The 16,089-nt window shown below is 39.8% G+C and overlaps 1 protein-coding gene across 10 annotated transcripts in view; it reads left to right on the top strand.

Moving 5' to 3' along the window:
* Positions 1-1,894: 1,894 nt before the first annotated feature.
* SLC35F5 (solute carrier family 35 member F5) overlaps positions 1,895-16,089 on the top strand; it is a 129,754-nt gene continuing 115,559 nt past the window's right edge. For 5 of the 10 annotated variants that reach the window (XM_019931910.3, XM_073807774.1, XM_073807772.1 and 2 more), the window contains exons 1-5: positions 1,901-2,170; positions 2,961-3,051; positions 3,210-3,351; positions 11,825-11,968; positions 14,732-14,794. In XM_019931910.3, coding sequence (XP_019787469.1) covers positions 2,131-2,170; positions 2,961-3,051; positions 3,210-3,351; positions 11,825-11,968; positions 14,732-14,794 — 480 coding nt within the window. In that variant the 5' untranslated portion in view covers positions 1,901-2,130. Of the gene's footprint in view, positions 2,171-2,960; positions 3,052-3,209; positions 3,352-11,824; positions 11,969-14,731; positions 14,795-16,089 lie in introns of all 10 variants that reach the window. The other 5 variants (XM_073807779.1, XM_073807780.1, XM_073807777.1 and 2 more) reach the window with 3 other exon arrangements.

Raw genomic sequence — 16,089 nt, 5'->3', positions numbered from 1 at the left:
TATGAGGAAGAAAATTGGCTTCAAAAGGTCAAGAGACAGCAGGATGTTCAAGCTCATTCAACAAATATTGACTGCAGTTCTGTGTTAGGCACTATTCTAGGTGCTGAGGAGATAGTGGAGGACCATATAGGCAAAAATCCTTGCTCTTGTGTAATTTATATTTGAAAATGTAGACAGCTGGGATTTGGTAGGAAGGGAAATGTAAAGATACCTGCTTTTAAGACTTAATCACACAGAGATGAGTTAAACATATCAGAAAGCAGCTTTCTAAGACTTTGAAGTTTCTGAGGACTTGGCCTTAGACAAGACATATGGGGACAAAAGAAAGAAATGCCTGAGGTCAGGATGCCACAGCACAGAAACCACACCAGGGCCTGTTGACTCAGAGTAGTCCAGTGGAATTTCCCTCAGAGTGTGCTGGGAAAAAAATGTTAAGGGAAGATTAACCTAGGATTAGAGGCACCGTCCTTTAGCAGATGCTCTGGAAATAAGTGGTAATAATGGTAATTTATATACATTTACAAAGTACTTACATTTGCATTATTTATTTAAGAAACAGGTAAGAGTATCAGCATATTTATAGATGGAGAACTGAGGTAGAGAAAATAATAGTCCTCAAGATTACACAATAAATTGTGGTCAGATTAAGAATTAGAACCTAATTTTCCTCACTCTTAGATCCTGGGAGGTATTCATAATGCTACTGTTTTTTTCAGTCTGTGTATCAGAAATGTAGCTTAAAACTTCTTAAGCATATTATGAGCCTGACACCCTAAAGAAAGGATAAATAAAGCAGGTACTGAAATAATTTGATTAATGTCTGCAAACAAATTTCCCCTAAGTAGTAATTTTAAGTAAATGGTTAAGGTTTTTCTATTCTGCATGGTACGTTTCTGAATAATTTATTAGAGGAGCTTGATGCTGATAGTTTATTAGAAATTGACTAGATTAACACAAAAAATGTCCATTGGTATTGTTTTATTAGTCAACTGAAAAAATTCAATACATTCAATTTCAATAAAACGAGAGATTAAAAAGGTAAGAAATGCACTACATTTGACTATAGAAGAAAATTTCATTTCTTCACACCATCTCATAAAGATGTTACAAATGTGCTGGTGGTAGACAACTCCATACAGAACCTCGTAGTATTGTTTTTGTTTTCTAAATGCAAACCAGCACAATGGCAAGCCATTTTTCTTATGGGATACTGAAGATGATTAAGAAAAAGTCTGTACAATGTAATAATTATTAACATTTGTGTTCTGCCTGCCATGAATTATCTAAGCCCTTCACATTTGTACGCTCATGTAATCCTGGCATATGTACAAACTAACAGATGAGGCTGGTACTATTATTATGCCCAGTTTTCAGATGAGGAAACTGAGGGTCAGGGAGGTGAAGTAGCTTGCCCTAGGGACACAGCTTCTAATTCCCAGAGCTGGGATCTACTTTACATACAAAAAGTTTCCAGAAAGCAAAAGTTCTCCCAAGCCATTTTGCTTTTCCGGCCTCTTCTCGAGAAAGGAATATCGAGAGTTGCCTGGAGTTGCTATCTCTTCTTTTAGTGCGGGGCCATCTGGAGGCTCGGCCACCTCCCTTGACCTTCGCTCCAACCCAGCCACCCACGCCCGCTTCCCTCTTCTCCTTCCACCGCGCCCCACTTCCCTTCTTCCCACCTCCGCTCCTCCCTGCCGCCCCAGCCGCACCTCCTCCGCGCTCGGTGCCCAGCGCCGCCAAACCACCCTAGAGGCGGACCCTCCCGCGGCCGCCTTTGCGCTTCCGTGACGTAACCCGCGCGCCACCGCCCTCAGGCCGTAGGGCAGGGCCGCAGGCCAGGCTGGCTGGCCGGGCCCGGGGGCGGGGCCGGGGGCGGGCCCAGGGCGGGGCCTGGATCCAGCTCCAGGCCTCCGCGGCCATCGCTGCCTGCGCGGTTCCTCACTCTCACCCGCTCCCCGCCCTCCCGGGCCGAGTGGAGCCGGGTGGCGTCGGCAGCCTAGCCCCGAGGGGCACCGCGGCTTCAGGGGCTGGGCCTCCAGCGCAGCGCAATGTCAGGCGCCGCGACAGCCCTGTGAGTCCGAGGCCGCGGCCGTGGCCCTGGGCGGCGGCGGGTCCGGGCCGGGTCCGCTCATGGTGCCGCCACGACACCATCGCGGGGCAAGAAGGCCAGGTAGGTAGGCACGGGAGGCCCGCGAAATCACCCGGCACCGAAGCCGGGATTGAGGGTCCACCAACAGCCCCACCTCCAGCCTTTGGTAGCAGCCGACGTGCTTTGACCGAAACGGCAACGGTGTCTGGGGAAGCTGCCTGGGCGCCGCCGCTTCAGGGCTTTACTCGCCTTCCCAGGGGAGGCGTCACCGGCTTAACTTTTTTTTTTTTTCCTCCGAAAAAGGAAGATTCCCTTTAACAGCTGTTTTCCCCACCCATCTCGTGAATGACTATTTAGAGCTAAAATAAGTGGACAGGGGTGGGTGGGGAAGCCTGGAGGATCCTTTCCCTTTACCACGTGAGGTGCTTGGAAACGTGCCGTCGAGACTCACAACAAATCCCTTCCTCTCACATCACCCAACTCCGCTCGAGATCGGGGACGGAAAAGACACTTAGGAACAGGCGCGTGTCTAGACGCTGTCCCGGGAGTGGGTACCTCCGGAGAGAGGCACGGGAGGCGAATGCAGTTCTGTATTTATGAAACTCGGAGAAGCTATTTTTCAGTAGCTAACTATTCTTAAATATGCCGTTTGTTGAATACTGCTTTTTTTTTTTTTTTCCTGTACCGTGTTCTTTTCTGAGTATAATTAGAAATACACAACGGATAACATGAAAGTCTAGAGGAAAGTGTCAGTTATATTTCACACACTTTGATATTCTTTCATTTGGAAGGTGAAGAGTGAAAAAGAGCTTAGGAATCTTACGTTGAGTGGTTGATGTTTTCATAAGCATTGTTTTGTGGTGGTTTTTAGGTGCGCTGAGTTTTTCACCTCCGTTTAGGCTCAGATCTGACCAGTTTTCAGGCGCTGCTCTTGAAGACCTCAGAAAGGCCTTTAAAATAAGGTAAATCGCACGCCTTTTTTTTTTTTTAACCTGTATGACTTTCAACCTGAACGTTAGCTTAACAAATGTAAGATATTTCTGTTATACTAATTTTCTCATTTTTTTATGGTTATTTAAAAAATATCTCCTCTAATGTGATCTGTATTTTCACGAAACAGACTGCAAATGGTGTGTGTATTTATCATGAACCGAATGAATTCCCAGAGCAGTGGTTTCACTCAGCGCAGGCGAATGGCTCTTGGGATTGTTATTCTCCTACTTGTTGATGTGATATGGGTCGCATCCTCAGAACTTACTTCGGTATGTAATTCTTGTCTAGGAATGATGTTGCGTTATAGAAATATTATTATTGTTATAGTATCTCTCGTCATTACTATCTCTCATCTTAAAGCAGTATTTTGAAGATTGTTGAATTATTTATCTTTTCTTTGATAATGAATTAGTATCAATTCAAGTTGAAACTGAAAGGATACTCTTTTTGTTGCTTCATACAGTTTTCTTATATCTTTTAGGGAGGTTATTTAGAAAATGAGGTACATGCATATTTTCTTAATATTTATGGGTGTTTTTGTTGTTTTTTTCCCTAAATTAATTTCTTTCTTTAGAAATACTATCTTCTAGTGGAACAGCCATCTAGGATGCGAATCCATTTGTCACCATTTAGTAGAAAGTGAGAATGCTTTAGGACAGATGAGTGAAAGTGATCTGAGTTTTCATGAACAGGGCAGTATCGTACACATACATGCGTGCATGGACATTTATATGTTTGCCGATTCAAACATTATTATGAAGTATATGTATACAGTGATTGCCTTTAGTTAAATTTTATGTTGTTTTTATTGATGACCTGTCGGTAGTAATGTGGTATTTTGAGTTCACAAGCTAGTTTTTCTTTCAACTTGTACAGCTTGTACAGGTACTTTATTCTGTTTGGCTAATGATCTCTGTAAAAACCTATTTTCAGAAGTTACTGCATTTCAACTTACATGTTGCTATCTTAAGGCAAAAGGAAGACTAGCATTTATGCAATGAGCTTAAATCTCAAAAGAAGCAGTGTGATACTGCTGGTCATCTCACATGGTAGCTAAGTAAATAGTTGACATTGACATTGTATCTGATGAATGAATAAATGTTTAGCCTTTTGGGACTTAGACTCTGGAATACAATAGGCCATTTATTTTTCACTTTTCTACAGCCTTTTTAGTTTTTAGATTAACACTCTGTAGTTTAACTACAAAGAACCCTCTTTAATGATGACAGGGAAATAAGCCTATCTTTAAATTTTTATTTTAATTTTAAATAAATAGTTTGGTTTTTATTTATCACATAATAAAATTTAGGACAAAAGAGCACCTGATTAAATTATAATTTAACAATCCATATCTAAGCAAAGTAAAAAGGAAAAACAAAAAACCCAACAACAAACTTGTCCCTATTTTTGAAAAAAGTAAAACCTGTTGATAAGAGGATATTTTATAATTTGGTTATCCAGGAGCATATGTAATGTGTCTAATTCCTCAGCCACATATGCTCTTCAAACTTAAGATATACTGTGTATTTCAAAATTGAAAATCAGTCTTCTTATTGTGGAAATTTTCTGACATATACAAAGTAGAGAGAATGGTGTAATGGGTCTTCACGTACCCATTACTTACCTTTAACAGTTATCAAATTTTGCCAACAGTTTTTTTAATAGATTTATTTATTCTATTTATTTATTTTTGGCTGTGTTGGGTCTTTGTTGCTGCACGCGGGCTTTTCTCTAGTTGCTGCGAGCAGGGGCTACTCTTCGATGCGGTGCGCGGGCTTCTTATTGCGGTGGCTTCTCTTGTTGCGGAGCACGGGCTCTAGGCGCGCAGGATTTAGTAGTTGTGGCTCGCGGGCTCAGTAGTTGTGGCTCGTGGGCTCAGTAGTTGTGGCTCGTGGGCTCTGGAGCACAGGCTCAGTAGTTGTGGTGCACAGGCTTAGCTGCTCCGCGGCATGTGGGATCTTCCCAGACCAGGGCTCGAACTCTTGTGCCCTGCCTTGGCAGGCGGATTCTTAACCACTATGCCACCAGGGAAGCCCCAAATTTTGCCAATCTTATCAACCCCTTCCCAAACATTTTTTCTTCCAGTGTTTAAAGCAAATTCTAGCTACCTGACATTTCACCTATAAATTCTTTCATATTCATCTCAAAAGGACTTCTAATTTTGTAAATATAATTACCATGCCATTAATATATCTCACAAAATCAATTATAATTCATTAAAATCATTTGATATTCAAATTTCCCTGGTTGTCAAGGACGTCTTTTTAGGTTAGGATCTAGTCAAAGATCACACATTATACTTGTTGGAACTTTTAAGTCACTTTTAGTACTTAACCGTATTCCCTCCCTTTCTTTTTTTTTTTTGATTTGTTGGAGAAATTGGATCATTCTTCCTGTAGAATATACCACACTGTCGTAGTCCATTTGGGCTGCTACCGTAACAGACAACCGTAGACCGGGTGGTTCAAACAACATTTCTTACAGTTCTGGAGAGTGAAAAACCCAAGATCAAGGCACCAGCAGTTTTGATGTCTGTTGTGAACCGCTTCCTGGTTCTTAGATGGCAGTCTTCTCACTGTGTCCTCACAAAGCATAAGGGGCAGGAGAGCTCTCAGGAGTCTCTTTTATGTGGAACTAATCTCATTCATGACTTAGCCTCCTGACCTAATCACATCCCACAGGCTCCTGCTTCCTCATACCATCACATTGGGGGTTAAGATTTTCACCTAAGGGGATACAAACATTCAGTCCACAGCACACATGTTCTGGATTTGGCTAATTACTTCCTTGAGATTTCATTTAGCTTGCTCCTTTGTCTCTCTTATTTCCTGTAAAATGGTAGATGTAAAGTCTTGATTTGATTTAGGTTCAGTTTTTAGGAAAAAATGCCTTGGTGGTATTGGGTACTTCTTTGGACATCACAACATGAGGCCCATAATGTCTGCAAGTCTTACTTTGGATGATGCCAATTTGAGCACTGTAAGTTCCTCATCAATCTTTAGGTAATGGTTGAATATCCATATAATTATTGCCCAGATAGAGTATTTCACTAGGGTTGTAAAATGGTGATTTTTCTAAGGGTCGTTCCTTCTGCGTTTATTAGCTAGAATTCTTTAAGGAGAACTTTTCCACAACTACTCTTTGGTTATCCTGATACACGGGTCATGTAGGAAAGGTTGGATAAATCTTGATTCTTTCCCTTTAGTCATTTTTTTCCCCTTTATTCATTTTAAACTAATGTTGCCTAGCAACTTCCGGAAGTAACCATTGAGGATTTTTTGCATATCATTATACATTTATGGACTTTTGTATATTTGATGTGTTTTAAGCAATTGTGGTTATTATCCCTTTTTTTTTTTTTTTTTTTTTTTTTTTTGGGGTACACAGGCCTCTCACTGTTGTGGCCTCTCCCGTTGCGGAGCACAGGCTCCGGACGCGCAGGCTCAGCGGCCATGGCTCACGGGCCCAGCCGCTCCGCGGCATGTGGGATCTTCCTGGACCGGGGCACGAACCGATGTCCCCTGCCTCGGCAGGCGGACTCTCAACCACTGCGCCACCAGGGAAGCCCAGTTATTATCCCTTTTGATGCTTAAACTGCCCTATCTGAGGCCGGTGGGAGCCCTTTTAAATTCTCTCCAGTGTCCTTTCAATATTACCCCATTAATCTTTAACATCCTGTTTGCCTTCTGGCACAAGATGCCCCAGACTCATCTCATACATTCCTGTCCCATACTTGGATTTAACCCTTTCTTCAAGGTCCTGTGTTTTTTTTTGTGTGCAAGATGGTACAGATCATCATCTGGATTCTAGAGGTGTTCATTGCTTCTGGGTTATCTTTTTTTTTTTTAATTGAATTTTATTTATTTTTTTATACAGCACGTTCTTATTAGTTATCTATTTTATACACATCAGTGTATACATGTCAATCCCAATCTCCCAATTCATCACACCACCACCACCACCACCCCGCCACTTTCCCCACTTGGTGTCCATACATTTGTTCTCTACATCTGTGTCTCTATTTCTGCCCTGCAAACCGGTTCATCTGTACCATTTTTCTAGGTTCCACATACATGTGTTAGCATAGGGTATTTGTTTTTCTCTTTCTGACTTACTTCACTCTGTATGACATTCTCTAGATCCATCCACCTCTCTACCAATGACCCAATTTCGTTTCTTTTTATGGCTGAGTAATATTCCATCGTATATGTGTGCCACATCTTTATCCATTCATATGTCGATGGACACTTAGGTTGCTTCCATGTCCTGGCTATTGTAAATAGAGCTGCAGTGAACATTGTGATACATGACTCTTATTGAATTATGGTTTTCTCTGGGTATATGCCCAGTAGTGGGATTGCTGGGACGTATGGTAGTTCTATTTTTAGTTTTTTAAGGAACCTCCGTACTGTCCTCCCTAGTGTCTGTATCAATTTACATTCCCACCAACAATGCAAGAGGGTTCCCTTTTCTCCACACCCTCTCCAGCATTTATTGTTTGTAGATTTTTTGATGATGGCCATTCTGACTGGTGTGAGGTGATACCTCATTGTAGTTTTGATTTGCATTTCTCTAATGATTAGTGATGTTGAGCATTCTTTCATGTGTTTGTTGGCAGTCTGTATATCTTCTTTGGAGAAATGTCTATTTAGGTCTTCTGCTAATTTTTGCATTGGGTTGTTTGTTTTTTCATATTGAGCTGCATGAGCTGCTTGTAAATTTTGGAGATTAATCCTTAGTCAGTTGCTTCATTTGCACATATTTTCTCCCATTTGCAAATATTTTCTCCCATTCTGATTGCTGTCTTTTCATCTTGTTTATGGTTCCCTTTGCTGTGCAAAAGCTTTTAAGTTTCATTAGGTCCCATTTGTTTTTTTTTTTTTTTTTTTTTTTTTTGTGGTACGCGGGCCTCTCACTGCTGTGGCCTCTCCCATTGCGGAGCACAGGCTCCGGACGCGCAGGCCCAGCGGCCATGGCTCACGGGCCCAGCCGCTCCGCGGCACGTGGGATCCTCCCGGACCGGGGCACGAACCCGTGTCCCCTGCATCGGCAGGTGGACTCTCAACCACTGCGCCACCAGGGAAGCCCCCATTTGTTTATTTTTGTTTTTATTTCCATTTCTCTAGGAGGTGGGTCAAAAAGGATCTTGCTGTGATTTATGTCATGGAGTGTCCTGCCTATGTTTTCCTCTAAGAGTTTTATAGTGTCTGGCCTTACATTTAGGTCTTTAATCCATTTTGAGTTTATTTTTGTGTATAGTGTTAGGGAGTGTTCTAATTTCATTCTTTTACATGTAGCTGTCCAGTTTTCCCAGCACCACTTATTGAAGAGGCTGTCTTTTCTTCATTGTATATTCTTGCATCCTTATCAAAAATAAGGTGACCATATGTGCATGGGTTCATCTCTGGGCTTTCTATCCTGTTCCATTGATCTATATTTCCGTTTTTGTGCCAGTACCATACTGTCTCAATTACTGTAGCTTTGTAATATAATCTAAAGTCAGGGAGTCTGAGTCCTCCAGCTCCTTTTTTCTTTCTCAGGTTTGCTTTGGCTATCCGGGGTCTTTTGTGTTTCTGTACAAACTGTGAAATTTTTTGTTCTATGTCTGTGAAAAATGTCATTGGTAGTTTGATAGGGATTGCATTGAATCTGTAGATTGCGTTGGGTAGTATAGTCATTTTCACAATGTTGATTCTTCCAATCCAAGAACATGGTATATGTCTCCACCTGTTTGTATCATCTTTAATTTCTTTCATCAGTGTCTTATTCTGTTCTGCATACAGGTCTTTTGTCTCCTTAGGTAGGTTTATTCCTAGGTATTTTATTCTTTTTGTTGCAGTGGTAAATGGGAGTGTTTCCTTAATTTCTCTTTCAGATTTTTCATCATTAGTGTATAGGAATGCAAGAGATTTCTGTGCATTAATTTTGTATCCTGCTACTTTACCAAATTCATTGATTAGCTCTAGTAGTTTTTTGGTAGAGTCTTTAGTATTCTCTATGTACAGTATCATGTCATCTGCAAACAGTGACAGCTTTACTTCTTTTCCAATTTGGATTCCTTTTATTTCTTTTTTTTCACTGATTGCTGTCTGGATTCTGTTTGCTAGTATTTTGTTGAGGATTTTTGCATCTATATTCATCAGTGATATTGGTCTGTAATTTTCTTTTTCTGTGGTATCTTTATTTTCTGGTAGTATCTGGTTTTGGATCAGGGTGATGGTGACCTCGTAGAATGAGTTTGGGAGTGTTCCTTCCTCTGCAATTTTTTGGAAGAGTTTGAGAAGTATGGGTGTTAACTCTTCTTTAAATGTTTGATAGAATTCACCTGTGAAGCCATCTGGTCCTGGGCTTTTGTTCGTTAGAAGGTTATTATTATTATTATTTTTGCGGTACGCGGGCCTCTCACTGTGGTGGCCTCTCCCGTTGCGGAGCACAGGCTCCGGACGCGCAGGCTCAGCGGCCATGGCTCACGGGCCCAGCCGCTCTGCGGCACGTGGGATCTTCCCGGACCGGGGCATGAACCCATGTCCCCTGCATTGGCAGGCGGACTCTCAACCACTGCGCCACTAGGGAAGCCCAATTTCCTCTTTTATAGCTGTTAGCAGTTCCCTTATGTATTGTGTTGCTCCTTTGCTGGGTACATATGTATCTATAATTGTTATATCTTTTTCTTGGATCGATCCCTTGATCATTATGTACTTCCTTCCTTATCTCTTGTAACATTCTTTATTTTAAAGTCTATTTTATCTGATATGAGTATTGCTACTCCAGCTTTCTTTTGATTTCCATTTACATGGAATATCTTTTTCCATCCCCTCACTTTCAGTATGTATGTGTCCCTAGGTCTGAAGTGGGTCTCTTGTAGACAGCATATATATGGGTCTTGTTTTTGTATCCGTTCAGCAAGCCTGTGTCTTTTGGTTGGAGCATTTAATCCATTCACATTTAAGGTAATTATCGACATGTATGTTCCTATGACCATTTTCTTAATTGTTTTGGGTTTGTTTTTGTAGGTCCTTTTCTTCTTTTGTGTTTCCCACTTAGAGAAGTTCCTTTAGCACTTGTTGTAGAGCTGGTTTCGTGGTGCTGAATTCTCTTAGCTTTTGCTTGTCTGTAAAGCTTTTGATCTCTCCATCAAATCTGAATGAGATCCTTGCCAGGTGGAGTAATCTTGGTTGTAGGTTCTTCCCTTTCATCAGTTTAAGTGTATCATGCCACTCCCTTCTGGCTTCTATTTCCTTTCCCATGTTAGGGAAGTTTTCGACTATAATCTCTTTAAATATTTTCTCGGGTCCTTTCTCTCTCTCTTCTCCTTCTGGGACCCCTATAATGCGAATGTTGTTGTGTTTAATGTTGTCCCAGAGGTCTCTTAAGGCTGTCTTCATTTCTTTTTATTCTTTTTTCTTTATTCTGTTCCACATCAGTGAATTCCATCATTCTGTCTTCCAGGTCACTTATCCGTTCTTCTACCTCATTTATTCTGCTATCGATTCCTTCTAGTGCAGTTTTCATTTCAGTTATTGTATTGTTCATCTCTGTTTGTTCTTTAATTCTCTTAGGTCTTTGTTAAACATTTCTTGCATCTTCTTGATCTTTGCCTCCATTCTTTTTCCGAGGTCCTGGATCATCTCCACTGTCATTATTCTGAATTCTTTTTCTGGAAGGTTGCCTATCTCCACGTCATTTAGTTGTTTTTGTGGGGTTTTATCTTGCTCCTTCATCTGGTACAAAGTTCTCTGCCTTTCCATTTTGTCTGTCTTTCTGTGAATGTAGTTTTCCTTCCACAGGCTGCAGAATTACAGTTCTTCTTCCTTCTGCTGTCTGCCCTCTCTGGGTTATCATTTTTTTCTAGGCCTTTTCAATGCACATAACTAGGTTTTTTTGGAAACAAAAATTATGAGTTCATTCTGATATTTTCAATTTAAATGAGGATTACAAGGATCTACTATATAGCACAGGGAACTATATTCAATATTTTGTAATAACTTATAATGGAAAAGAATCTGAAAAAGAATATATATATATATATATATATATATATATATATACACATAAAAAACTGAATCACTTGGCTGTACACCTGAAAGTAACACAACACTGTAAATCAACTATAGTTCAATTTTTAAAAATCAAACAGGAAAAAACAATGATTACAGGTTGTTGTATAACTTCCTAATAACATTAAACTTCATGCAGTTTTCTTCATACCCCATACTGTTTCATTGCCTCCCTTTATGCTATTTCCTCTGTTTGGGCCTTCAGGTACAGATCAAGAATAGCTTCTTTTGGGAAACTTCTGTAACGTTCAAAATGCTCTGTCTTTCTTTGGTACTCCCATGGTACCCTGTATCCCCCTATCATGGTATTAGCACATTACACTGTGTATTCTTCATATCTATATTTATGTCTATTAATCTGTATCTGTATCTATAGATCTCCTCTCAGGAAATCCTGTCTTATTTTTCCTTAGCTGCTAGTATAGATACTGTTGCATAGTAGGTTTTCAGTGAATATTGAACAAAAGTTGTTTTGCAAGTTGTTGCTGCTTTGTTTTGGAAATATTATCCTTTGTATGCAAGGCAAATACAATATTCAGAAATGAATTCAAGTTATTTTTATAATCCCTTTTGATCTTTCTCTTCCAAATGAACTTCTAGAGTTAAAAATCATGTAATAACTGTATTTTATTGGAAATGAGTAATAAGGTTTGTCTCATAGTTTCTGTAACTTTTTCCTCCACAGTATGTTTTTACTCAGTACAACAAACCATTCTTCAGCACCTTTGCAAAAACATCTATGTTTGTTCTGTACCTTTTGGGCTTTATAATTTGGAAGCCGTGGAGACAACAGTGTACAAGAGGATTTCGAGGAAAGCATGCTGCTTTTGTAAGTTTAAAATTTTAAGTGTTTGTTGGAGTGGGGGTAAATTTTTTCGAACTATTAGTTTCTTGAAAAACAGATTTTAACTTGTTCTTTAAATGAGTGAAGATAGCATGATATAAGAAAAACTTGCTTTTGTCCATACTTTTAAATTTACTCTTCTAATCAGCTTGACATCAGAATGTTTTGTGAGAAGTCAGAGGAACATAATCACTTTCTTTCCCTTACCTCATGACACGCTCTGAGTTGTTAAGACTTACTTAACTAGTCCAAATCAATTAATGTGGAGAAGTTGATGAAAGATAAAGGATAAGAAGAATATCTAGAGTCTATGGTCATTTGCAGATCAAATAAATATCATCTAATTAGTTGTAAAGTTGATTGTAGAAGCAAACTAATTCAAAGTTTATATGTTAAAATGAAAATAACATATTTCAGGGCATATTTCAGATGTTTGGCTAATCAAATTATATTCCATCATTAATGTCACATAAAATGCTTGTTTTTAAGTGTTGAAAGAAATGGCAGTTTATGTAGTAATGTATCTTCCGTGTAGTAGAAACTGAATTTTTGATAATAAAGAATATAAAACTCTTTTTTTTTTAATTTTTTACACATTTATTTATTTTTGCCTGCATTGGGTCTTCGTTGCTGCGCGCGGGCTTTCTCTAGTTGCGGTGAGCGGGGGCTCCTCTTTGTTGCAGTGCGCGGGCTTCTCATTGCGGTGGCTTCTCTTGTTCTTGTTGAGGAGCATGGGCTCTAGGCACACGGGCTTCAGTAGTTGTGGTATGCGGGCTCAGTAGTTGTGGCTTGCAGGCTCTAGAACGCAGGCTTAGTAGTTGTGGCGCATGGGCTTAGTTGCTCTGCAGCATGTGGGATCTTCCCAGATCAGGGCTCTAACCTGTGTCCCCTGCATTGGCAGGTGGATTCCTAACCACTGTGCTACCACCAGGGAAGCCCATAAAACTCTTTTTTACATTAATCCTTTTCCTTTTTTTTTTTCTTTTTTAATTCTCTATCCTTCTCTCTCTTTTTAAAATTGTGGTAAAATACACATAACATCAAATTTACCATTTTAACCGTTTTTTTCTTTTCCCCAATTATTTTTTAAATAAATTTATTTATTTTTATTTTTGGCTGCGTTGGGTCTTTGTTGCTGCACGCAGGCTTTCTCTAGTTGCAGCGAGCGGGGTCTACTCTTCATTGCAGTGCACGGGCTTCTCATTGCGGTGGCTTCTCTTGTTGTGGAGCACAGGCTCTAGGTACGTGGGCTTCAGTAGTTGTGGCATACAGGCTCAGTAGTTGTGACTTACGGGCTCTAGAGCACACGCTCAGTAGTTGTGGCGCACGGGCTTCGTTGCTCCACGGCATGTGGGATCTTCCCGGACCAGGGCTTGAACCCGTGTCCCCTGCATTGGCAGGCGGATTCTTAACCACTACGCCACCAGGGAAGTCCCTTCACTTTCTCTTTTGTTGTAATTCAATAGGAATGTCTTTGTACACATCTGTAGTTATTTACTTAGGATAAATTCCTAAAAGTATAATTGCTGGATAAAACAGTAATGTCATTATATAGCTTTTGATTCCTTTTGCTAAATTATCATCTACAGTAATTGCACCTGATTCATGTCTGTTAGCAGTGCATGAGATTGAACTGTTAGCAAAACCCTAATGCTTTGCCAATATGATAGGTAGACAGTGGTATCTTGTTTAATCTGTGTGTTTTTGGTTAGTTTTTCATATATTTGTTGCACAGTAGAATTCTCTTGTGAGTTGTCCATATCTTGTCCATTTTTCTACATTGACTCTTTCTTACTGATTTATAAGGGTTTTTTAAGGGCATGGGCTTCTGGTGTTTGAATCTTGTTCTGTCACTTGCTGATTGTGTGATCTTTAGCAAGTTATTTAACCTCTTCAAACTTTAAGCAGGGATAAATGATAGGGTAGTTGTGGGTGTGAATAAAAGCATACTTTTACAGCACTAGCACAGTGGTGCTCAAAGTGGTCCAGTGTCAATCCATTTAGGGGATTATTGAGGTTAACACTGTTATCATGATAATGCTAAGATGTTATTTGTCTTCTTCACTAACCCACCCATCCTCTCCCTGGTGATCTGAAATGTTATTATAATATTGTGAAAAGGGCTTAAGTTCAGAGTTAGACTAAACTGGGCTTTAATCCTAGTTCTGTTACTTAGATGAAATTTCTTATCCTCAATTTCTTCATCAATAAAATAAAGATGATAATACTCACCTTACATGGTTGAGTACTTGGCATTAGCTGCTGTTATTATTAATAATGATTATAGGGCTTCCCTGGTGGCGCAGTGGTTGAGAGTCTGCCTGCTAGTGCAGGGGATGTGGGTTCAAGCCCTGGTCTGGGAGGATCCCACATGCCGCGGAGCGGCTGGGCCCGTGAGCCACAACTACTGAGCGTGTGTGTCTGGAGCCTGTGCTCTGCAACAAGAGAGGCTGCGATAGTGAGGGGCCTGCGCACCACGATGAAGAGTGGCCCCTGCTTGCCACAACTAGAGAAAGCCCTCGCACAGAAACGAAGACCCAACACAGCCCAAAATAAATAAATTAATTAATTAATTTTTAAAAAAAGTAACAAATGTTCAAGTACAATTGGTGTCTTTAAAAAAAAAATAATGATTATACCCTTATAGGTCTGCTCTGGATTTTTGGTTTTGTTCCTTTGAGCTGTGACTCACATTAGTTCTACTTTATTTCATGAGGTTAATTGAATTTCATGTCTCATTATTTGTAGTTTGCAGATGCTGAAGGTTACTTTGCTGCTTGTACAACAGATACAACTATGAATAGTTCTTTGGTAAGTGTTTCTTTTCTCCTCAGGAAGAGAGCGGGTGGAGTTGACCATGGCGGGAAGGACTGAAATAGCGTTGATAGCACCACAGCTATATTAAAATAAAAATATATCTCAATGTTGGCTGCTCTCCATGAGAGTTGTAATTTGGTACTTTCTTAGAGATACCTGAGACCTAAAAGTAAGCAATTCAGCCACCTCTGGGGAGAGAAGGGAATAGGAAATTAGTTAAGGACTGAAAATAGTAAAGGAAGTCCTTTGTCCTTTGTTTCTTACCAACTTTGTCACTTCATGTTTGTTATTATATTATTACCACTTAGAAACAAATACATTTACTTGACACTGAGACTCTATAAGCAGTTTGCTTATTCATTTCACAAATTTTTAAGAGCACTTAATGTATGTTAAACACTTGTTCTAGACTCTCAAAATACAGCTTATGTTCTAGTGTGTGAGAGTGTGTGTTCGGGGAAGGGAGGGAGATAGATAATAAGCAAGCATATGAAGGAATTATCAGTCGCTGTATTTAAGCATTTATTATCTTGTTGGAGAGAGAATATGTAAAAATCTATTCTTTTTACACCATTACTAAGGCGTCTCTTTAAAATATATTATTCCAAATGTGGCATTCTATCTGGGAAAAATTTTAAAGTCAACTCTAAAATTTAATAACCAATTTATGAAGCACTAGCTTGGTGACCTTACTGACAGTACAGTTTTTTGTTTCTCTGACTTTTAGAACTACAGTTGCTTGCAAGGTAGCTTACCGGGTGCTGTGAATGGTTTGTGAAGCCTAGAAAAAATTTCATTTCTTTTCTCTGGGATCCTAAGGATCAACAAGACTAATTCCCTGGTGGTTCAGTGGTTAGGACTCTGCGCTTTCACTACAGAGAGCGCGGGTTTGATCCCTGGTTGGGGGACTAAGATCCTGCAAGCCTCGCTGTGCGGCCAAAAAAACAAACAAACAAAAAACAGAAAAAAACAAAAACAAGACTAATATCAGTTGTCTCTATCAGTGTAGAAGACAGAGTTGAGATGGCAGCCTACTCTTCTACTATTTTTTTCTATTATCTGTAAAATGGACATGTCAAATTATTCTAGGCCAAATGCTATGATGAAAAGTTCAATGCAACAATGAGACTCCATCTATTTCCAAATCCTATTGTCTCTTCATTTACTGAATATTTTTCATTGGCAGAGTCTGTATCAGGAGTTAAAGATAAATTAAAGAAATAAAAAATACTTTATGTTAATTTAAGAAACAGCCTTGTTTCTTAAATTAACAGAATTATGCCTTAAAT

The sequence above is a fragment of the Tursiops truncatus genome, chromosome 7 (assembly GCF_011762595.2).
Source record: "Tursiops truncatus isolate mTurTru1 chromosome 7, mTurTru1.mat.Y, whole genome shotgun sequence".
Lineage (NCBI taxonomy): Eukaryota > Metazoa > Chordata > Mammalia > Artiodactyla > Delphinidae > Tursiops > Tursiops truncatus.
This window is presented reverse-complemented; position numbering and strand designations above follow the sequence as displayed.